The sequence below is a fragment of the Petaurus breviceps genome, unplaced genomic scaffold (assembly GCF_028583685.1).
Source record: "Petaurus breviceps papuanus isolate PSGF00001 unplaced genomic scaffold, PetGlider_PUasm1.0 90397, whole genome shotgun sequence".
NCBI lineage: Eukaryota > Metazoa > Chordata > Mammalia > Diprotodontia > Petauridae > Petaurus > Petaurus breviceps.
In genome coordinates, this window is record NW_027187239.1 from 1,287,583 (window position 1) to 1,310,113 (window position 22,531).

At 54.6% G+C, this 22,531-nt stretch overlaps 3 protein-coding genes across 8 annotated transcripts in view; 2 read left to right on the forward strand and 1 right to left on the reverse strand.

Annotated features, from left to right (window-relative positions):
* The window catches only part of PRPF19 (pre-mRNA processing factor 19), a 353,360-nt gene that overhangs the window by 325,439 nt on the left and 5,390 nt on the right, over positions 1 to 22,531 (forward strand). The window contains exons 2-6 of one of the 2 annotated variants that reach the window (XM_069108564.1): positions 20,314 to 20,522; positions 21,343 to 21,492; positions 21,602 to 21,678; positions 22,133 to 22,348; positions 22,460 to 22,522. In XM_069108564.1, the coding sequence (XP_068964665.1) occupies positions 20,504 to 20,522; positions 21,343 to 21,492; positions 21,602 to 21,678; positions 22,133 to 22,348; positions 22,460 to 22,522 (525 nt within the window). In that variant the 5' untranslated portion in view covers positions 20,314 to 20,503. Of the gene's footprint in view, positions 1 to 20,277; positions 20,523 to 21,342; positions 21,493 to 21,601; positions 21,679 to 22,132; positions 22,349 to 22,459; positions 22,523 to 22,531 lie in introns of those variants that run through there. The other variant, XM_069108563.1, reaches the window with a different exon arrangement.
* TMEM109 (transmembrane protein 109) lies at positions 639 to 9,165 on the reverse strand. 5 transcript variants are annotated; one of them, XM_069108556.1, is made up of 4 exons: positions 9,001 to 9,165; positions 3,710 to 3,948; positions 2,466 to 2,568; positions 639 to 2,153 (listed from the first exon to the last, which is right to left on the reverse strand). In XM_069108556.1, exons 1-4 carry the CDS (start codon positions 9,023 to 9,025, stop codon positions 1,765 to 1,767), a joined length of 756 nt encoding a protein of 251 aa, XP_068964657.1. In that variant the 5' UTR covers positions 9,026 to 9,165; the 3' UTR covers positions 639 to 1,764. The 5 variants fall into 5 exon arrangements, with proteins under 5 accessions (XP_068964657.1, XP_068964661.1, XP_068964656.1 ...); XM_069108560.1 differs by having other exon boundaries at positions 639 to 1,129; positions 3,710 to 3,951; XM_069108555.1 differs by having other exon boundaries at positions 3,710 to 3,951.
* LOC138177392 (tigger transposable element-derived protein 1-like) lies at positions 9,305 to 20,025 on the forward strand. Its single transcript, XM_069108572.1, has 4 exons — positions 9,305 to 10,935; positions 19,154 to 19,231; positions 19,677 to 19,768; positions 19,868 to 20,025. The coding sequence occupies exons 1-4, from the start codon at positions 9,305 to 9,307 to the stop codon at positions 20,023 to 20,025; spliced, it is 1,959 nt and encodes a 652-aa protein (XP_068964673.1).

Genomic DNA, 22,531 nt, shown 5'->3' on the forward strand with positions numbered 1-22,531 from the left:
GCGCGCGTGTGGGGACATCTGGGGGTGTACAAATGGGTGTGCAAGAGCGCTAAAAGAGTAAACTGGAGGGAACGCAGGGGGGGGGGCGTGCGTGCAGCACCTGAAGGAAGGCGTATGTGTGTGCAAGCGCGCAACGTCTGGAGGCAAGGCTTGCTCTAGCTGCGTGCTGCGTGTGTGCTAGCACAGGAGGAAGCGCTCGGCCCAGGTCGGGGGGAGGGCGGAACAGCACCTGTTGAGGGCTGGCTTGGGGAGGGGGAGCGTACGTCTGTCCCAGGCAGGCATGTGTGTCTGCATAAGCTGGAAGGCTGGGCCAGTCAGCTCAGCCAATCTCCTCTCCCTCTCCCCACCGAATCCTCAATCTTCGCCCGAAACCGTGAACCCCTTTTGCATTGCGCAGGCGCAGCCGTGCTGCTCTGGGAGGGTCCGGGTGGGCCCCTCTGAGGGGCTGCAGCAGTCCCAGCCCCGCGCCCTCCTCCGAGCTCCCCCTGGTGGCAGCGATTGGAACTAAGAGGAGGTTTCGCCCCGCCCCCGCCCCGGCACTAAGCCTTTCACTACCCCCTGCTGTGAAAGGGGGAAAATTCAAACCAGGAAAGGAGGGGGTTGGGGGTAAGTTGGGAAATCACTAGCCACTCGGAGACTTTGATTAAACATGTTTTATATGGAACAAGATAAAATAGCGTGCATTTGTTTTTTTTAATTTAAAACCCAATGAGCTTCAATACAAAGAGATGCTTGCAGCTGATTCCTCATCAGTCCCTGGGCATTTGCTTCAGGGCACTGTCAGACAGAGCCCCACCCGCCGCTGGGCCCCTCACCAGGCTCCCCCCTTGGCCTCATCTCTCCCAGTGGTGGTGGCCACCTTCTTTCCAGGCACCCTGTTATTCACAGGTCCCTGGCTGGCAGTGATGCTGGCGGGGAGGGGGGTGATAAGGAAGCTGGTTCTCCCCAGAGAAGCCTTGGGAGCTCGGGGTGGGGGGGTTCTGATGGATCCACTCCACGGGACACCTATTCCTCACAGGCTCAGGGCAGAAGTGGACAGGCTTGCTCAGTGGGGGCTCTTTGGCTGGCAGTGTCTGGATTCCAGGAGGCTCCGCCCCTCTCGACTCCAAAGACACCATGATACACATTCCTAGGTACAGCAGGCAAGAAGCAGGCACTGCTGGCTTGATTGAAGGCACTTGTCACAGACTTTATACCCACCCCGGCCCCTAAGACCTCTGGGGGCTTCTGTTTCCAGCTATCCTCACTCAGCCAGCTCATGTTCCTCCCCACTGGGTGGTGGTGCACAGGACACATGAAGCTGCCTGCAGGATGCAGGCCGGGAGGGCGAAAGGGAAGCAAAGAAGGAGGCAAAAGTGAGAGGGGGCAAGGGCACCAAAGGGGGGTTCCCAGGACAGCAAAGAGAAAGAGGAGGGGCATGCTGCCTGAGGTCCATCCATGCCACGAGTGTCTGGAGGTCTTCATGAAGGCCACGGCAGTGGTGTGTTTGAAGGACAGGAACAGGAGGTGGAGAATGGTCAGGGCCTCCCCCAACATTCCATGGCCCCGCTGGGCTGGGGGGCCAGGGAAAGCTTCTCTAAAAAGCCTCTTTATAAAGAAGAGCCCCCAAGGAGGCGAGAGGGATGGGGAGAGAGCGGGGGCATTGGCCCTCATCTCCTGGCGGGGTAAGGCGGAGGGCTCCGGGATCCAGAAGCAGCTCAGCTCTTTGGTGTGATGACAGTGGCAGTGACATCTGGGGCTCCCTCGCCTCTGCCCCAGGCCCCCTCACTCCTCAGCGCCCCGGGAGGCCTTGGCGGCTCTCCGCTGCCTCCAGCGGAGTTCCTCCACCTGCCTTTCCAGGCCCCGAATTTTGGCCTCCAGCTGGGCTCCTGAGGCCCGGCTGCCAGTTAGCCGGCTTAGCAGGGCATACAGGCTCAGCAGCCCCAGCAGCATCAGGGCCCGGATGGAAGGGTCTGGCACAGACTTGACCACAGCCACAAACCCCACAAGGAAGATGACCAGCTTCAGGCCCCACAGGATCCGGCCCAGCAGAGCCAACAGCAAGCCCAGGAGCAAGACCAGCACCCAGTAGGCAATGAGAGACCCCACTCCCCACAGGAGGAAGGTCTGTACTTGGCCAGGGCTGAGCTTCAATCCTTGGGTGAGGTGGTCACCTAGGAGAGGGAGGCAATTGGAGCATTAGCAGAACCCACAGAGAGAGTGCCAACAATACTCCAAAAGCCTCGGGGGGTGGGGGTGAGAAGGGCCCCGTTTAGGGACAGGGGAAGATACCGATCCCTCAAAGGAGTAAACCTATTACTGCAGCCTCCCTAGGCCGAGAATCTTCCCCCAGGACAGCTAGAAGCATGAGAGGCATCAAAGTGCTTGGAAACAGAGCCAACCCCTGCCCCATCCCCTTCAGAAAAGCAGGCACCAGGCCCCTGTTTTCTGGCCTGGCCTACCCAGCTAGTCCTTCCCCTCCTTACCATCTAGCCCCATGACATTCAGGAGCTGTGCAGAGATCCCAGACAGAGCAAAGAAAGCCACGGAGATGGCTGAGGAGATGGCCCATAGTGCTTGAGACATGGTCTAGGAGAGAGGAGAAGGCAGGATGAATCCGGGGAACAGCTGTGCCCTTCTCCCCACTGGAGGCAGGACCAAACAAAAATTCAGTGACTTTTAGATCCAGCGGCAGTCATAGTTCTAGCTATACTGAGATGGGGGGGTGGAAGGACTGAAGTAAAAAACAAACCCCAGACAGGGCAACTCTCCCAGGGTCCAGCTCTATCTACCGAAGAGTTTCTTAAGCAGCAGCAGGGAGGGGTCCCAAGGGCTCCATGGAGAAAAGGCCAGAGGACTGTGAACTTGGCTGGGGCAAGAAGGACATCTTTATTTTCAAAAACCTCTAAGTGAAATGTGGCATATCTCCCTTCAACCATCAGTGTGGGCCACAAACCACGGTAGCATCAGGCTTCACCAGGCTGACTGCCCAAGGGCCCAGGGCACAAGGAAGGTGAAGGTCCCCTGCCCTAATGAGGGATGATGATGCCATGTGTCCAGCTAGTTCCCCAGCCTGGGATTCTGGACAGGTCAGTTGCAGCTTGGTTAATGGTGATGGAAGCAGGAATAGAGGCCTTATTTTATGTCTACCAGTCCTGACTATCACCAAGGTCAGCATGGGCCTGCCTTCTCCCCATCAGAGGGATCCTGGAGGCTTAGGAGGTCCTGTTGGTTAAGACCTTCTGAGTTTGAAATCGCTAGGCATGAAATGAGCAGGCCTTCTGCTAACGTTCACATTGATAAATGACAGTGTCAGTGCCGTGTAACCACCCAAGGCATGGGCTCCATGTGAGAAAACAAACCCCCAGTCCTGCCACCATCTCACTCTTCTCCATGAGACATCAAGGTCTTTGGGTCACAGTTAGATAAGTCAGACTTGTCCAATGGATGGGCTCTTTTTCTACCTATCTCCCTTAAAGAAAGGAAGGAACCAGGGAATGACTGGGACAGGGACAGCAGCTGAAGGGTGGGCTGATACGAACTGCTGAACCCGCACTTCAGGGCATGTGTTCATCTTACTCTTCCCTAAACATTTACCTTGGAGGATCCTGGTACTCAACAGAATCTGCCCCTAGAAGCAATGGCTGTGACCTTAACCGGGCCTGTCACCCAGTCCCCCCTTCCATGGACAGTCCTCTTAGCTTGTCTTGCCATGAAATCTCATCCTTACCTGGGCCACAACGTGCATGATCTCGGGCCCGATCCAGGCGTCCAGGGTCTGCCGAATAGCTGACCCTGTCTGGGACAGGAAATCAGCTGGGGGGTCCCTCTTCTGCTGTTTTCTGGAATGGAAGTCTTGCTGGGAACTTGCCATGTTCAGGACAAGAAGAGCCACAAAGGCCAACAAGACTGCTTTGGGCATGATTCGACCCATCAAGAACCTACTGCGCAATCTCAGCATGGCACTGCCTGCTAGGAAGAAGAAGAAAAGGCATCATTAAAGATCTGGTCTCCAAAACCTGGTGGAAATCTGATTCTCTCCCTGCCTGATGTTCAACCAGGAAGGCTTACGAACCAAGCCCAGATTCTGGAAAAAGACCAGATGCTGGCTGGGATGGATTCACGACGAGACCATGGGACCCAGCCCGGAGTCACATGTAACCAGTGTGTAGTTCCTCTTTCATTAAGCCTTTCTCATTATGCTTTTCTTTACCTACTAACGACAACCAAGACCACAAGGGGCAGCGAGTGCACAGTGCTAAATTCTGGAGGGGAAAATGCAAAGATCTCTGAGATATGGCACCTGCCCTCAGGAAGCTCAGGGAAGAAGCTGACAGCTACCCAATGTCTCTAACACAAACCCAGCTGCTCAAGGGCCAAGGGTGAGGGGTGGCTTCTAGGAAGGTTTCATGGAAGAGAGGACATGAGAATTGGGCCTTAAAGGATAGCAGAGACAAAGTGTGAGGCATTCCAGGAATTCCAGGAACGCAGAACAGAACCCTGAGCTGACCTGGGGTCAAGGTGAGCTAGGGCCAAGGCCAGGGACTTGGATGATGTTGTCTAATCCTTTCAGTCAGGACCCCATCTGGATGGAGTCTTCTTGGCAAAGATACTGAAGGGGTTTCTAGATCCTTCTCCCGCTCATTTTCCAGCTGAAGCAGACAGGGTGAAGTCACTTGCTCAGGGTCACAGAGCTAGTGTTTGAGGCCAGATTTGAAGAGGAGTCTTCCTGCCTCAAGGCCTAGCCCTCTATCCACCACTCCACCCACCTGCCCTAGAGAGCCCTGAGCACCAAGCCAAGACTTCAACCTTGACTTCCGAGATTCTGAGCAGGGATCAGCCAAGCTGAGCTGGGCTGGCAATGCTAAGAGATGGTTTAGAGAGGGAAAAAGAACAGGAGCAGAAAGACTTCTGAGAGATCATTAATCAGGAGCAGCGCTCGGTGAGGGTCCTCCCAAAGCATGCCAGTGACACAGCCTGGAAACATCAGAGAACAGAACTGGGGCATCGAGGGCAGGCGGGAGCGAGCCCAGATGCACATCCTGGCTCTCACCGACACCCACTCAGCCCCAGGCCAGCCACTCACCCTCCACGGGGCGCACTCAAAGGCTCCATCACTCAACGTCCTCAGCCCAATGAGTCAGTCATTTTAAGTCTGTACAGGCCTTTACAGCCTTCAGCTCATGTGAGCTCCCAAGAACATAGTGGGCCAGGTCCTACAGTCATCACTATCCTTACTTTACAGATGAGGAAACTGAGGCTCAGGGAAAGAACTTGGTCAAAGACACACAAGGCAGGATCTGAATGCAGGGTTTCCTGACTTCGGGTCCAGCACTCTCCTGTCAGCATGCCCTACTACTTTTGAGTGTAAAACTCTCTTAGTCCATGTCCCTCAAAGGTGAAGTGCAAAGCAGATACAAGAAGCATGAAAGGAGTCAGGTCCATGAGGGATGCCCTCAATTCTCCAGTGCTGCTTCTGATACCCAAGCGGATGAAACGAGACTGCAAAGGAAAGGTCAGAAAGGTCAGAAAGCAAAAGGTGGTGAGCTCTCCTGCACCCAGAGTATTCAAGGGCAGGAACTGGCAGCCAGGGGCCTTGACTCCCCACCCCAAGCACTGTGTGTGTGTGTGTGTGGGGGCGGGCAAAGAAGCACAAAGGAAGGGAACCTATGGGCTGAGGGGGAGCCGACACTTTCGGTCGGCAGCAGCTGTCCTGGAATGCCCAGCAGGAACCAGGCAGCTATCTACCTCTCCCTCTTCTTCCAGGGGCATGAGGCAAGAAGCCAGAGAGGGAACCTGTCTGCTTCAGGGCGTTTCCATGATTCACCTGATACTGAGATTGTGAGGGACAGCCATGTTTGCTAGGCTACCAGGGAACTCAAACAATTAGCAGGAAAGCTCAGTCCAGAAGCACACAGAGTAAGGGGAGTACTGTTTCCCATCTTTCCTGGCTTTGAAGGAAGAGAATGCAAGAGGGCCCAGAAACCACTTTTCCCTCTCCTGCCTGAAGTAGTGATCGCAGGCCTGGGGACAGCTGCTAAAAAAGCAGCCCATGAGGAGGGAAGTTGTACCCACTGTGTGCCAGGGACAGATGGCCACTGGCTGCCAACACACAGAAAGTGAGACAAGCCAAAGGCAGAGGCATCTGGGTCATAACTACGTCAGAACTTGCAGAGGACAGGGACCTTGAGTTAAGATCCAATATCATAACCCCCCTCCAAGAATGATGGAACAGATATCACCTCCTCCACTTCAAAAGGTCAGTGTGGGTGATCACCTCTGCTCAGCTGGCTGGATCATCCTGAACTCCAAAGCTGGCTGTGGGCATGAGGCAAGGAAAGGAGATGTCTGCTCCTCCGACATGCCAGCTGGTCTGCACTGGGCGTCCTTTGGTGGCCCCCAAGAAACAACCCTTTTTACAACATCCTAAAGCTGCTAGACCACTGTCTCTATCCTAGTCTTGACCTGGGGACAACTAGAGGCAGGAAAAATCGGGCAGGAGTTACTGGCTGTGGTATCTCACCACCCAGAGAGGCTGTCAAACCTCTGAGGACAGGGATCCCAGCTTACAGGGCCTTGCACCCCCTTGAAGCACCCAGCCCTGGCCACTAGATAAACGGTCTATAGCAGGGACTCACTCGGCCTCTCTTATTTACGAGAGGAGATCGGAGCCAGCAGAATGTCGGAGTGGAGGAAGTGTCAGGATGACCAAGGTTCCCGTCCCTCCTCCATCACGTGGTGGATGTGGGGTCCTGAGCCCCATTAACCTCTCACCAAGGCAGGCAACTACACTGGTAGGAGGAGTTCCTTCATCCATTAGTTCCTGATGCCAATGAAATCACAGGACCAGTGTCCATCCTATCCGTTTTACATAAGAGAAAAGTAAGACTCAAAGAGACAAAAGGGCTTGTCAGGATCGGGCAGGTTTTTTCTTTTCTACCCTGTGTGACAAGGGAAGGAGGGGTGACAGGAATGTTGTGCTGGTGAACGAAGTGACCTCCCAACAACGAGCATCCGTGTTTTAAGAAGCTTTGGTAGCAGCAGAGCTGGGACCTGCACTTGGGCCTTCTAACTCCAGGGAGCTGCCCCTGCAGACATAATCTCTGCCCTCCAGAAGCTGGAGGCTTTCACCAGGCAACATCAACAAGTTCAAACAAAGCCCCACAAAACAATAGACAGCCAACCGAGATAGGACCCAGTAGCGAAAGCCAAGTCTCCTAGGGCCTAAAGCACAGGGCTTGGAGTTCCTGGTTTTGTGTCAGGGGTGTACAAGGAGGCAGCCTCTCTTTTGGAAGGTGCTTCCACGGGGTCAGAAGCCAAGGGCCTCATTTGCTCAGCAGCTCAGGGAAGGTTCTAAATTCTTTAGCAGATGTGGGCAGGGCGGACAGGGTGGGGCAGCCCAGCTCATCCAAATGCCCCCAGTTCCTTCCTTCTACCCCGGGTTTCTCTGAATTCTGAGTCACCACGGTAGGGTGGTTAAGGTCCTTTACTGGTTGCCCTCTGCTGGCTCCTGGCCTCTGGCTGCCTCCAGGAGATGCTCCCAGGGCAGTTGGAGAAGTCGGACAACTTGCAGCTCGACCAGTGAGAGCCGGAGTGCAGAGGAGCCAGGAAGGGCCCGAGGTGAATGGGAAGGGGAGCTGTTACTACACAGCAAAATGCGCTCTGGGGGGCAGGGTACTCAATAAATGCTGGATGAATTGAACTGAATCCAAATGCTACTACCCAAGGCGGGGCAGCCAAGTGGGGAGGCCTGGAGTCCGGAAGAGTCATCTTCTGAGTTCAAATCCTGCCTCTGACACTTCTGTGTGGCCCTGGACAAGTCACTTTACCCTGTCTGCCTCAGCTTCCTCGTCTGTAAGATTAGTCGGAGGAGGAAATGGCCAACGCTCCAGCATCTTTGCCCAGAAAACCCCCAATGGGCCGGGCAGGGCCATACTAACAACACAAGGCATCAAGTCAAAGGCAGGACGCGTCCTAACAGCCGGGGCAGCAGGTGCAGGGGCCCTGATGGACGGGTCCGGAGCCTGAGGGCCGAAGCGCTGCTCACCTGGGTTTTACACGGCCGGGGCTCCAGCCCAAGGACCCAGGACCACCCCCTGGCGCAAGGTCACAAGGCCTGGGGGGGGTGCTGGGTGGGGGGGGGGGGGGCAGGTGCCCAGCAGGGGCTCGGAGCCCGCCCCCCCCAAATCGCGGCAGCCCGGGCCGGCCAGCTCACCCCCGGACAGCTGCTGTCTGGCAGCTGTCACGGGAAGGCCCCGCAGCCTCTCCGGGCAGCGACCAGAGCTATATTCGCGCGGGGCTCGCTGCCAAAGCCTGCTGGGCGGCGCCTCCGGCGGGGCCGTGACGACCCCCGCGGGGGCGCCGCCCGAGGAGCCGGGGCTGGGGGAGCTCCGGGCCGGGGGCGCCCGCCCCACGCCCTCCGGCCGCAGGAGGAGCGCTCCGCGGGGCGCCGGGGTTGCCTAGAAACGCCGCCCCCGGTTGCCTAGCAACGGGTCCCCTCTCTCGCCCTTCTCGGTCCCCCGACCCTCGCGGCTCCGCTTCAACAGACCCCGCGCGGCGCCCCGCTCGGTACACGCGAGCCCGTACGGTCATGGGGGCCAGGTGTCCCGCCCCCCTCAGCCCGAGAGGGCCCTCCCCGCCTCAGCTCGTACTCACTGGCGCCGGCGAGGTCGGCCCTTCACGTGCGGATCCGCTAGAAACGCGCAGTGGCCGGCCTCGGGCGCCTCGACTTGGGAGCCTCGGTCGCGATCTGCGCCTGCGCGGTGCGGGAGGCGAGGCAAAGCCTCCCGCCCCAGAGAGAAGCAGTCTGCGCGTGCGCCGGAGTAAAAAAAAAGAGGCTCCGCACGTCAATTGCTCTCCCTGTGACCACATCCCCAGCCTTAGAGCGCCGCAAGTTGGCGCATGCGTTTTGTCCCAGTCAAAAAAAAAAAAATTCAGGAGCGCCCGAGTCCCCCTCCCAGACTAGAGGCAGGCGCATGCGCTTCGTGCGGTCAATTCCCGTCCCACAAACAGCTTCTTCACCTCCTTGCCTTCCCCGTGATTCCATTCGAAAGGACAGTCAGTTCTACTCTGAGGCACGAATTTGTTCCAACTTGATGGCTACGTGGGACTAGCCCCGCGCCGCGCACCCCGCATCTGCTAGTGGGCGAGAACGGGGAAATCGGCCACGAGCCGGCGGCCCAGCCCCCTCGGAGCACGCAGGCGCAGACCGGCCGCCGCCTTTGGGAGCCCGCGCCCCGGGGGTTCTCCTCCGAGGCGGGGTGGGCGGCCGCTCCCGCGGTGACCGTCTCACCGCAGAAGGTCCGCACGCGCCCCCGGCGCGGCCATGTCCAAGCGCCCCGGCTGCAAGCTGTCCGGCGGTGGGGCCGGCAAGAGGAAAGCCCTGAGCGTCAAGGAGAAGCTGGACATCATCAAGCGCTTTGAAGGCAGCGAGAGGACGTGCGACATCTCCCGCGCCACGGGCCTCCAGGAGCCCACGCTGCCCACCGTCCGCGACAACGCCATCAAGATCCAGGAGACGTCCCGCACGGGCAGAGGCGCGAGAGCCGCCAAGGCCCTCCGCACGCGGCCCAAGGAGATCGAGGAGATGGAGCGGCTGCTGAACCTGTGGATGGAGGGCAAGAGGTCAGGCGCCACGTTCCTGGCGGCCCGGGGCAAGGCGCTGTCCATCTACGCCGACCTGCAGCGCAAGGCGCCCGGGCCCGGCGACGTGGCGCCCTTCCGCGCCAGCGGCGGCTGGTTCAGCGGCTTCCAGCACCGCTACAACTTCCAGAGCCTGCAGCTGCTGGGCGAGGCGGCCAGCGCGCAGCTGCGCGCGGCCAAGGAGCTGCCGGCCCTCATCCAGAAGCTGGTGCGTGACGAGGGCTACACGCTGGACCAGATCTTCAACTTCGACGAGGCGGGCCTCTACTACAAGCGCATGCCGCGGCGCGCCTACATCTCCACGGCCGAGAGGCAGGGCCCGAGGCTGCGGGCGCCCGGGGACCGCGTGACCGTCATGCTGGGGGCCAACGCCAGCGGAGACCTGAAGCTGAAGCCCGTGGTGGTGTACCGCTCGGCGCAGCCGCAGGCGCTGCGGGGCATCGTGCAGGCCAGCCTGGGCGTCCACTACCGCCACAGCAAGAAGGGCTGGATGACCGCCCAGATCTGCATCGACACGTTCGCCGAGTTCTTCCCGGTCTTGGAGGATTACTGCAAGAAGAAGAACTTGGCCTTCAAGATTCTTATCATCATCGACGACGCTCCCAGCCACCCGCTGACCATCGCTGAGCTCAACCCCAACGTCAGATTCATCTTCCTGCCTCCGGAGACCACGTCTCTGATCCAGCCCCTTGGTCAAGGGGCCATAGCCCTGTTCAAGGCCTACTATCTGAGGCGAACGTTTAAGACGCTGCTCGCGGCTACTGGAGGCGAGGACGCGGAGACCGTTATGGAGTTCTGGAAGAGATTTAACATCAAAATGGCCATCGATATCATAGTGGAGGCCTGGAATGACGTCACCAGAGAGTGCTTGCATCGCGTGTGGAAGAAGATGCTCCCGGACCTGATTCACGACTTTAAAGGATTTGAACCTTCGGAGCAATTAAAAAAAATCAAAGCGAGCTGTGTCGATCTGGCAAAACAAGTTGGATTTGAGGGGGTCAAGAAAGAGGACGTAGACGAACTTCTGGAGTCTGCCCCCGATCGCCTCGCCACCGAGGACATGCAGCAGCTTGCCGCGGATGGCCAGGTGGAGGCAGAAGACGATGAAGATGACCGGAAGGCCGTGCCGAGGCAGCTGGACACATCCCAGCTATCGGATGCTTTAGGCGTCATTGAAAAACAGTTGCAGTGGCTTGAAGATAACGATTATAACGCTGAACGCAGCAGAATCGTGGCTCGGGGCATCCGGACCAACTTGGAACCCTACCGGCGCCTTCAGTATGAAAGGAGGAAGCTGGCGAAGCAGCAGAAATTGTATGTATATTTTAAGCGAGTACAGAGGAAACAAAAAGTCAATCACCCAACCACATCTGGTGGTCCAGCTTCTCTCGCGACTTTGGATAACCCTCCTCCCACCACTTCAAAATAGTTCACAGGCTGCCCCCTTTCGGATCTAACCCCCTCCACAAGCAAACTTCAGGTCTTTTTCAAGGTGAAGTGCCATTTAACATGTATAAAACTGCGCTACCACTTTAAAAAGTATGTTTCTATTTTTTTTTATGTGTTATTTACAAAGCTTTTGAGTGTGGTGCCCTAATTCACTCTTTCCCATAAGCCCTGTGGCTTTTGTGGCTCAATTTTGCCCAGTGAGGTGATTTTTTAGGAACATGTAGATAGAGTTATTGCATAACTGGCTGTATTTTATTAAGCTGCTCCTATGTGAGGGTCCTGAGTCGGGGGACACAGAGATAAAACAAACAATGGACCAGTGAGCAGACAGAGCCAGGCACTGTGCCAAGCCCTGGCATATTGAGGAAAAGTTGTCCCTGCCCTCAAGGAGATTACAACCTTTTAGAAAAATAACTGATGGTGCGCCTTTGTCTCTACCCTTGCCCGTCCACCTCACAGTAAAAAGAATGACTTTCAATGAAAGCCAATCCACAGTCTGAGGTTCTGTCCCTGAAGAGCCTACCATACTCCATAGCCACAGAACCGGCCTCTGTGGAGAAAAGGGAGGTCCTTTCCTCACCCACTCCTATTCCCAGGCACAGACAGGCCATTCCAAGTGTTTAGCCAGATTCCATAGTTTCTTCCAGAGACATTATAGATAATGTCATTGTATCATGCAGAAACGATGGAATCTTGGAGTGACAGTTTGCCACTGGCTGAGGAGACAGTTTAAATGTGATAACGGGAGTTACTGGAAACAGCGATGGCTGAGGCCAAGGCCAGGAGATAGCGACCAAGAACTTATTTCTTAGGAGAACTGAAAGGAAAGGTGGGGGGAATGGGAGGGACAGAAATCTGATTTTAAAAAGAAAGCTGATTTAAAAAAAATAAAATTTAATTAAAAAAAAAAAGAAATTGCATCTTCCAAGAACTCTGTGCTTCCCTTTGAGTCAGCAAGCCTTTATTAGATGTTTGCTATGGATGTACCAGGCAGGCCCTGTGCTAGCTCTGGAGATAGGAAGGCAAAACTCCCCGTGTCCTCAAGGAGCTTACAGTCTACTGCTACGGGGGAGTCAGGCAAACAGAGAAGTATAAATAAAAGCCACTTTGGGGCTAGGAGAGAGGGGGAAGGCACTAACCATCAAGAAAGTTCTCAAGTAGGAAGCGGCTTGAGTTGAGTGAATCTTGAAGGCAGGTGAGGAGGCAAAAGTGAGGAGCGAAAATATACCAGGCATGCCTTGTGCAAAGACTTGGCAGTGGGAAATTGTCAGCTCTAGAGCCGAAAGAAACCTGGGAAGCCATAGCTCAGCCCTCATCAATTTGTACATCGTAGGTAGGGAGTGTGACAGCCAGGGAAGGTGAGCAGCTAGCTCAGAGGCAGACAGGGACGCATCAGAAGTGGTGTCTGAGTCTAGGTCCTCTAGGTCCTCACAGGTCCACAAGACCTCTGCTGTGTCCTGTGAGATGCTATGTCCTGACAGAGAACGGGGCATTCGGTGCAGATTGAGACATGTCCTTTTTGGCCATGGCCATCTTGTTTTGACTGAGCATATTTGTTACAAGGGATTTGTTTTCGAAAGGACAATGCAAAGGTGGGAGAGAGAGAGAGAAGGTATATTTTTAATTGACAAAAATAAATTCAATTTTAGAAAGATGTTATGTAGGGAAAACTACCAAAAAAAAAATAACTGGTGATCTATTGGTCAGAAAATAGATATAGATCAGCATTTGCACTACATTCCACAATTATCTCCAAATGGATACTTGACCTAACTATCAAAGTAACATCAAAAAAAATAGTCAGAAAATCAAAGAAGGTACTTTTCACAATTATAGGCAGGGAAAGAGTTCTTAACTTAAAGAAGGGTAGGGCTGTTCATAAAAGGTAAAATAGAAGTTTAAAAAAAAAACAGAAATTAACCTGTATCTTGGGGAGAAACATGAAGAGAATTCATAAGAAAAGATTTTAATGGTTTTGCTGAGAGAAAGCAAATGGTTGGGACTGTGTTTCCAGAACTGTCAGCCCTTAAATGGTTATGGTTAAAGGGACCTTTGCAAGCTTTCTCACAGCTGACAGTGTAAATAAGTTTTTTTGCCTATGTGTTTTTATTGTTGATTACTCTGCTAATAAATTTTATGGCCAGCAACCTTGATTATTATTTGTCTAGAAGATTAAGGTATTTGACAGTGATGAGCAAGAGCTCTTAAGAATAGGGGGAGAGATCACAGCTAATTGATGAATTAATGAAAGATGTGGCAATTGCATTTGTGTGAATGTACACTTTGACCTTCTTTCCTAGAGCCAGGAAGGTACAGCTCTTCTACCTCAGGCTTGCCCCACCAGCTCCGTTTCCCTCATTTTAGGGGCTAATGACTAGCACCCCAGTTCCATTTAACCAGTTAACATTGATTGGCTTTTACAGAGAGATGTTTACTTTGAAGATATAGCAAGAGCAAACATTTCGGTGCCCTCCAGGGGCATAATACCCACTCCCCCTCCCTCTCCTCCCTCCCTTCTGGTAGGGCAGGATTAGATGCCTAGCTTAGCCTGAGTTACTACACAGCATGGGCCATACCAAGATCAATTCCACAGGCAGCTCAGATGCCAGATGAGTCCTGCTGAGATGGAGACCACAAGGTCACTCCTTGGGGTACTGATGCCAGGCTGTGCAACACCTGGTCTGGATCCCAACACTCGATGCCTAGCTTGCTATAACTCTCACTCCTGACCTAGAGCAGAAAAGAAGAAAGAGGCCAAGGAGGGCCTCATTTCTCAGGGGTTATATGGTGTCAGAGGAAAGGGTGGGAGGCCTTATGGCCCTTCCCTTTATTCCATGCTATCACTCTCTTGATGAGTCACAGAGTACCTCCAGGAATGGAGCAAAAATGAGTCAAAGTACTGATTCAGACTTTTTTGAAGACACCAATGTTTCCAGATACAAAACCAATAAAACAAGATTCCTCCCAACCACGTAGCTGGTCAACTGGTACCAGTTAGAGAACATCCATGTGCACTGCAGTCTTTCCAAAGTATTTCCATGTAAGGGTGGTTGTGATTATTCAAGGAGCAGGCTCCAAGCCTCTTCACCTGGAAAGGCAACATCTCAGGTGGGCATTTGCCAGATCTCAATTACACTTGCAGATTTAAGACTTTGCTTCTTTCTTTACTGAAAAAAATGGAGGTCATTGGAAGGGAGCCCCCTGCTGTCACATTAACTTTATCCCATCACCCACTCTCTCCTCCTACCCCCACCAGTCTCTACAGAGACATCCTTCTTGCCAAGGCCAGCACCTCTATTTTTGTACTGGATGCCATCCCCTTGTGTCTTCTGCAGCAGATAGAATCCTCAGTCCTCCCCCTCCCCCCCAATCTTCAGCCTCACCCTGTCATTTGGTATACAGGGTGAATTTAATTGGAAGCAATTTCAGAGGGAAGGCACTAGCCTTGCTGGGGTCTCACTCCTCAACCTTTAGCAATCTGGCTTTCCACGTAATTCATACTGTTCTAGCTAAAGTTATACATTGCCAAATTGGGTGCTTTTCTCAGTCCTCATCCTCCTCTTAATCCATCGGCTGCATTTGAGGTGGCTAATCAACTTCATCTTCTGGAAACTCTCCACTCTTTCCTGGTTAACCTCCTACCTGTGTGACCCCTCCTCAATCTCCTTTGCTAATTCTTCATCCTAACATCTGTGCTATACCAGGCTCTGTCCTAGGTCCTGAGGCAGCTGGTAGCATAGTGGCTAGAGACCTGGGTCTAGAATCACTAAGATCTGAATTCCAACTTACTATCTCTGTGACCCTGGGCAAGTCACTTAAGTTGTCCGCCCCAGTTTTGTAAAATGGGGACAGTAATAGCAGGTAGACTCCCAGGGTTGCTGTGAGGATCAGATCAGATCTTTGTAAAGCCTTCAGCCCAGTGCCTGGCACATGGTTGGCACCATCTGGATGCTCATGCCCTTCCCCTCTTCTCTTTTCTGGCTACTCGGGGGTTCCCAGCCTTTTCTGTGCTGAGGACCCCTTTGGAAGTCTGGTGAAAGCTATGGATCCCTTCTCAGAAGCCTTGCCCGACCCTCCCCAGCCAGGCCCCCCCCTCCTCTTTGTCCACTTTATACTAATGCTGTCCACAGTTTGATATGTACTTCTCTCCCCATTGGAATGCGAGCTCCTATTCCTGTTAGAGAAGCAATTATTTCACACTCTGTGCTTGTTTTCCCAACACCTTGTTCGTTTCCTGGAACACAGTAGGTTTTTAATAAAAACCTGTTGATTGACTGAAAAATAAATACAGAGTAAGAATAAATAAGGAAAATGAACTAGGAGCAGAGACAGAGAGAGATTAGAGAGAGGTGATTATTCCCACTGGAGCTGTCTGAGGTAGGACCTAAACCCTTTTCATTCATTCATTCATTCATTCATTCATTCATTCATTCATTCATTCATTCATTCATTCATTCATTCATTCATTCATTCAGCAAGCAAGCATTTTTAGTGCCTGCTATGTCCCAGGCACCAGGCTAAATGCTGGGGATAGGGAGGTGCAAAGAAAACAATCCAAATCTTCAGAAGGCAGACTAGGCTCTCATGGGAGAGACCCCAGGGTATATTTATATGCCCCAATAAACCCAAGATCTCTCCAAAGCAAGCACAGAAGTCATTTCTGAGGGAATGGGCAGGGAGAGCATTTGGGTTCTCCTTCAGGTCAGAGGCAGTGCTTGGACTTTTTGAGGAAAGGCAAGAAATCAGAGACAGATGGGTGGCTAGGTGGCACAGTGAATGGAGCATTGGACCTGGAGTCAGGAGGACCTGAGTTCAAATCTGGCCTCAGACACTTAAAACAAAACTAGCCATGGGACCTTGGGCAAGTCACTTAACCCCAATTGCCCTACCTTCCCCCCTCTTAAATCAGAGACATATAAGAAGAGGGGGTATCCCACACATTTTGAACAGCCTGAGCATGCCAGAAGCCAAGAGAAAGAAGCAGGATATTTCACTTGGAATTTAGGGCACCTAGGTGACGCAGTGGATGGGGTGCTAGGACTGGAGTCAGGAAGACCTGAGTTCAAATCCAGCCTCAAATACTTACTAGCTGTGTGACCCTAGTCAAGTCACTTCATCCTGTTAGTCTCAGTTTCCTCATCTGTAAAATGAGCTGAAGAAGGAAATAGAAAACCCCATCCAGTGTCTCTGCCAAGAAAACCCCAGATGAGGTCATGAAGAGTTGGACATGACTGAACAACAAAACAATATTTACAGGAAATCAATGATCTAGGTCTCCCCAAAAGCTCTAAGCTCACATGCTCTGGGTCCAGTCCTGAAGCCTGACTCCAAAAGGGTTATTATTTCTCTTTGGCTCGTTAGTGACCTCTAGGTACTCCAAGAAAATTGCTTGCATGGTCCAGGAGAATTTGTGTCTAGGTTTCTCCAAAGGTAGGAAACATAGTTCCTGCCTCCTAAGGAGATCTCAAAATAACGTGGGCATTGACTTCGGGGCAGACTTGATTTCACCCCCACCAAAACTGCAGACGACACAAAGAATCCACAGACCTTAGGAACAAAGCCAGGCATCAGACCACCCATGCACACCGCCTGGATGGGAGCTGAACTCTGCTTGCCATCAGAGTGACCCTCTAATGTGACTGGAAGATCTTCTTTCTCATAGAAGCCTAGAGTCCCAAGGGAAACATATTTGGGGGCTTTAGAGCAAGCATCCCCTTGCCAGCAGAGGTGCCCTGATCACATAACTCACAGTAATGGGAGGGGGGTGTTCATGGTGAGGTCCAGTTCTCTTCTCCCAAGTCATGACCTTATTTCGTCCCTTGTGGGAGGCGTTTTGGTGATTCTGTCCTTTCACCAGGGGTTCCCTTTTCTACTGCCAAGATCATATATTCAATCCCGCTTGGCTTTTAGGGTCCTGGATCACCAAGCCCCTTCCTCCCTTTCCAGGCTTCTTCCCCTCCCACACATTCTTCACCTGGTCATTTTCCTCCTACATCTGCCAGCTGGCTGTCCCAGGGTCTTTGGGGCTCGTCCTCTTCACCTCTGCCTCCTGGCTTCCTTCGAGTCTCAGCTGAAGTGGCCCCTCCTGCACAAAGCCTTTGCCAAGCCCTCAGTGCTCGTGGCTTCCCTCTAAGCTGACCCCCAGTTCATCCCGTCTGTAGCTTGGTACGCGGTTGTTCCCACGTTGTTTCCCCCATTAGACTGTGAGCTCCTTGAGGGCAGAGAATGTCCTTTGCCCTTCTCTATATCCCAGAGCTTAGCACGGGGGCTGGAATGCAGCGGGCGCTTAATAAGTGCTTGTGATTTGATTTGACTTCTCCAAGAAGCAAACTGCTAAGGAAATCTCCCCCTACCCTGGGGTTCTTTGCCTAGAGACCCCACCCACCCAGGGGTCTGTGGATAGATTTCTGGTGGAGTCTATGAACTTGTTCCTTTTTTTTTTTTTTAAAGCAATCAGGGTTAAGTAACTTGCTCAAGGTTACACGGCCAGTTATTTCTGGGTGTGGTGCTAAGCATCTGAGCCCAGATTTGATCCCCAGGTCATCCCGACACTGGAGCCGGTGCTCTTACTTGCTGAGCCACCTGGCCGCCCCAGAACTTGTGTTTACTGATAACTGAATTTCAGTATAATTGGTTTCCCTTGTAAGCCTAGGTATTTTAATTCACTTATATCATTCTGAGAAATGGTCCATGGGTTTCATCAGACACTGCCAAAAGGGTCCATAACACAAAGAAAGGCTAAGACCCCCTACTTTAAAGAGCTGGTGGCTGAACTCTCAAACTTAGGACCTATAGAACCTGGAAATCTCCCGGGGCAAGCCCCAGGGCCAAGCAGGCACACTCTTGCCATATGCTTCTGCAGGAGATCCCTCAGGGGCCTGGCTGATACCATCTCTAGAGCTGGGAAAGTCTCGTCTCAGGATGCTTGGGCAGGAACATGCCAGTCTCCCGGGCCTTGGCCCCCACTTCAGCCATTTTCAGTTGGAAAGGGAAGCAGGAGAATTATGTCCCCTTTCAGCCTCCAGAACACAGGCCCATTCAGCTGAGCACTGCTGTCTTCTGAACTGGGGAAGCTGGTCTATCAGTTCACTCTTATAAAAAACCAGAGAGTAGAGAATCTTCCAGCAAAAGCCAAGCTTCACAATTCCCTGTCAGACATTATCTCATTTGCTTCCCCACAACAGCCTTGGGAGGTAGGTGCCATTATTATCCCCATTTTACAGGGGAGGAAACTGAGGCAGACAGTGGTTAAATGACTTGCCCAGAGTCACGCAGCTAGAAAGTGTCTAAGACTGGATTTAAGTTGAGATCTTGACTCCAGGCCAAGTGCTCTCTCTACTTCACACCCAATCGCCTCAATTGCGTCAAGCTCTAGAACATTTGCTTATTAAGATTCCTAATCAATCAAGAGAGTCTGGTTTAACTAGTCATACAGAAAAGTTCAGTGGATGAAGAATACCTTTGGTTTGGGTTTTTTTTTTTGTATCCCCAAAATTTAGGGCAATGCTTGCTGCTTGTCCAGATTGTAATATGTAGTAGCCAAGATGGGATGTGTCTTGGAGCTAGTCTTTGAGCATGTATGTATATGAATATATGTGCATGTACATACACAGTACATGTGTTTATATGTGTCGCTTACATATATAAACACACAGATATATGTATGCAAAAACCTACTCTCCCACAGACCTGTTTATGATACTTCTCTTGGTGTATGTGATGACTGAAATCCCAAGAACAAATGGGGTCACTAGAAGAGTGAACAGAAAGCTCATGCCCAGGAGGGTATGAAGATGAGACTCAGGTGGCCTCTGAAGTCTTTTGCAGCTCTAAATCCTATCAGTCCTAGCCCCTGATCCCATGACTTGCCCAAGGTCATTCAGCTAGTGAGCAGCAGCAGGGCTCTGGCTCCCAAATACAAAGTCAATGGTCTTCTCACTTGTTCCATAGACAGCACCAGCTCTAGTTCGCCTTTCTCTCTGGCTCCTTCCCCAGCTTCCTGCCGCCTCTAGACCATGTACAATGCCCTGGGACCCAACTTTGCCATAGAAAATTAATGATCTTGTATTCTTTCTGCTACCAGAGGCCAGCCACTGCCCTCGCAGCTTCCCAGGCTAGAACTGTTGGGTCTGCCACCAGACCCCTCTGGTCACCGAGTCTGGTGAGGCAGTCCAGATTTGCAGGACTCAAACCCTGCTTAGCAGTGAGCTTCTGTGCCCTGGGCAGGAGAGCAGGAACAATGGGCACGCTTGCCTCCCCATGGTAGTAGCCTGGGGTCTTCCGAATGTTCATCTTTTTTCTAGGGTCAGCTCTCATTCCCTCCTCTAGGAAGCTTTCCTGGATCCTCCTGGCTCGGCATAGTGAAAGGGATCTCAGAAGGCTCCAACCCTCCCATTTCACAGGTGCAGAAAACTAAAGCCCAGGAAGGGGAAAGGACTTGCCCAAGGACACACGCATGAGAAACGTCTGGTCAGAGGACCCCTGAATCACAGGTTTGGGGCCAGAACCTTTGAAGTCACCGAGTCCAACCCCTCCTTTTACAGGTGGGGAAACCAAGGCACAGGCTGGCAACAGAAGAGTTAACCCAGCTCCCTCTGCCCTACCAGCGTGCAGCCTCAGCAGAAAGGATTTGCAGAAACTTTGCACATTGCATCCCTTGGGGAACTGATTGATGGCAACCCCCGGAAGGCAGAGGGTGGTACCTAATATTGGAGCACCAATGTACAGCCTCCATCGGGCCAAGCCAACCAGCAATTATTAGGCAACTAATGGGTACGGGCCATGCCCTGGGCTGCAGCCCCTGAGTGTGACGGGAAACCTATCCTCGGTATCACGTGTTCTGTAAGGGGAGCATCAGGCCCCCCCGGTGCCTCGGTTTACCCATCTGTAAAACGGGAAGAGGTGGTCTGGGTGGCGTCTAAGGCCCCGACCTGCTCCACCTCTGTGGTCCTGTAACTTTAGATTTCAAACTAGGACGGCTAGTACGCGCCAAGCCCCGCCCTCCGAGGTCCAAACAAACCGAGCGACTTAGGGCGAGAACTCGAATCAGGGGCAAGGCCCGGGACACCAAATTTCGCGATCTTTCCACCTCCCCGTAGTCCTCCCGGGAATTGGACGTCCCCTAGACCCTCTGCATCATGGGAAATGTAGTTCCTGACTCCATGTCCTTCCGGAAAGTCCGGATGGGGGCGGGAGGGCTCCTTCCGGGCCCACTGCATGCCGGGAAGCACCCGTTTCCGTTAGTTGCCCCAGGATCCCGCGCGCGACGGCTTGCCCCACGTGAAGCCCCCGCGCTCCCGGCCCTCCTCCTTCCCCCTCTCCCCCCCGAACCGGAACCACCCCGGGAGAGGGGGAGAACCGGAAGTAGAGGCCGCAGCCCCGGAAGCAGAGACCGGCGGGAAGGGAGCCGCAGCGCGGCGGTGGCGGCGGCGCCATGTCCCTCATCTGCTCCAGTGAGTAGTGGCCCCGGGTCCCCTGCCCCCGGCCAGGCCTCCCGGGGCGGAACTGGGGACCGGCGCCCACGGCCCGACCCGGCCGCCCCCTGCCGGGGTGACCCTCCCGCCGCGGCCTCAGTTTCCTCATCTGTAACATGGGGCGGGGAGGATGGGACGCGGTGCCTGTGGGGGCCTTGGCGCCGGCGTGTCAGCGGCCTGGGGATGGGTCCGTCAGTCAGCAAGCACTTAAGTGCTGACTGTGTGCGCCGAGCCCCCGGGACGGCACGCCCGAGGAGGGAGAGGCGGGGCCTGGGGAAGCAGGGGGAGGGTCTGTATTCGGCACCTGCGCACAGTAGGCGCTTCCCCCTTCTGCACCCGAGGGGAGGGTCCGAGGACTGGGTCAGCTGGGGCCCTTGGTGGGGGGCGGCGCCTCGGCCTCAGTACGCTGGCCCCCCCCCCGACTGGGGTGGCGGCTCCCTGGGGGGAGGCCCTGGTGACCCCAGACGACCTGGGGGGTCCTCGGTCACAGCCCCCCAAGCTTCTTCCTGGCCCCCCTCCCTAGACACGCCAATGCTTAGGTGGGGGGACCCAGCCCCACGGCCCGAACCTCCAGGGGGGTGGCTGTGAGCCCAGACCCAGGCCTCCGGAGGTGGGTCTGCCAGGTGGGGGTGGGCAGGTGCTCCCGTGCCCTCCCCCAGGCTGACACCCGCCTCCCTCAGCGTCCAGGAGCCCCCCCAGGCTGGCACCCGCCCCCCCCAGCGCCCCCCCCCCCCCGCCTAGCCCCCCCCCAATGCCCAGGAGCCCCGCCCCCATGCTCACAGCCCTTCTCCCTCCCCAGTCTCCAACGAGGTGCCCGAACACCCTTGCGTGTCCCCCGTCTCCAACCACGTGTACGAGCGCAGGCTCATTGAGAAGTACATCGCAGAGAATGGCACAGACCCCATCAACAACCAGCCGCTGTCGGAGGAGCAGCTCATCGACATCAAAGGTGCCCCCTCCGGGCCGGGGCTTTGGGGGGGGCGGGGGGAGGAGGGGGCGGGCACGGGAGGCACTGCCCCCCGGACATGCATCGGGAGCCCCCTCTGTCTCTCCCGCAGTTGCCCACCCCATCCGGCCCAAGCCCCCCTCGGCCACCAGCATCCCGGCCATCCTGAAAGCTTTGCAGGACGAATGGGTGAGAGCCCCAGGACTGGGCGGTGGGTGTCAGGTCCCTGGGCTGGTGCTTCGGAGCCAGAGCCGCACTGGGGGCAAGGAGCCAGGCTCCCCTTTTTCAGGGGTGGGGTGGGGTCGGGGTTGTAAAAGGGACCTTGTCCAGGGCCCTACCGGGCAGGGAGCCTTGTCGGAAAGGGCAGCACCACAGGGCCCCAGGGAGACGAGCGGGTCCCTGGAGGCCGGCAGAATCATTGAGGGTGAGCCTCTCACGGTTGGCTGAACCCACCCCGAGGCCAGACAGGGCTAGGGGAGGGTCTTGGGAAGGAGCCACACGTTGTACTCGGGGCTCTGTCTTCCCTCGAGTCTTGTCGGTCATTCCCTTGCTCTCTTCCTGGCGCAGCATCAGCCACAGACGTGGCTCGGCCTGGTGTCCGGCCGGCTGCTTCTGCTCTCACCCCGGTCCCTTTCTCCCCAAGGACGCGGTCATGCTCCACAGCTTCACCCTGCGCCAGCAGCTGCAGACCACCCGCCAGGAGCTGTCACATGCGCTCTACCAGCATGACGCTGCCTGCCGTGTCATTGCTCGTCTCACGAAGGAGGTCACTGCTGCCCGAGAGGCTCTGGCCACGCTGAAGCCCCAGGCCGGCCTCATCGTCCCCCAGGCCGTGCCAAGCTCCCAGCCCAGCGTTGTGGTGAGTGCCCCACTGACCAGGACTGTGTATGCTCACGGCTGGTCCTGATGGATCCCCTGCCGTCCAGGCCTCCCTTCAGGCCCCCTCTCAGCCTTGCTCTTCTTTCCTTAGGGTGCTGGTGAGCCCATGGATTTGGGAGAGCTGGTTGGAATGACCCCCGAGATTATCCAGAAGGTAAACTTT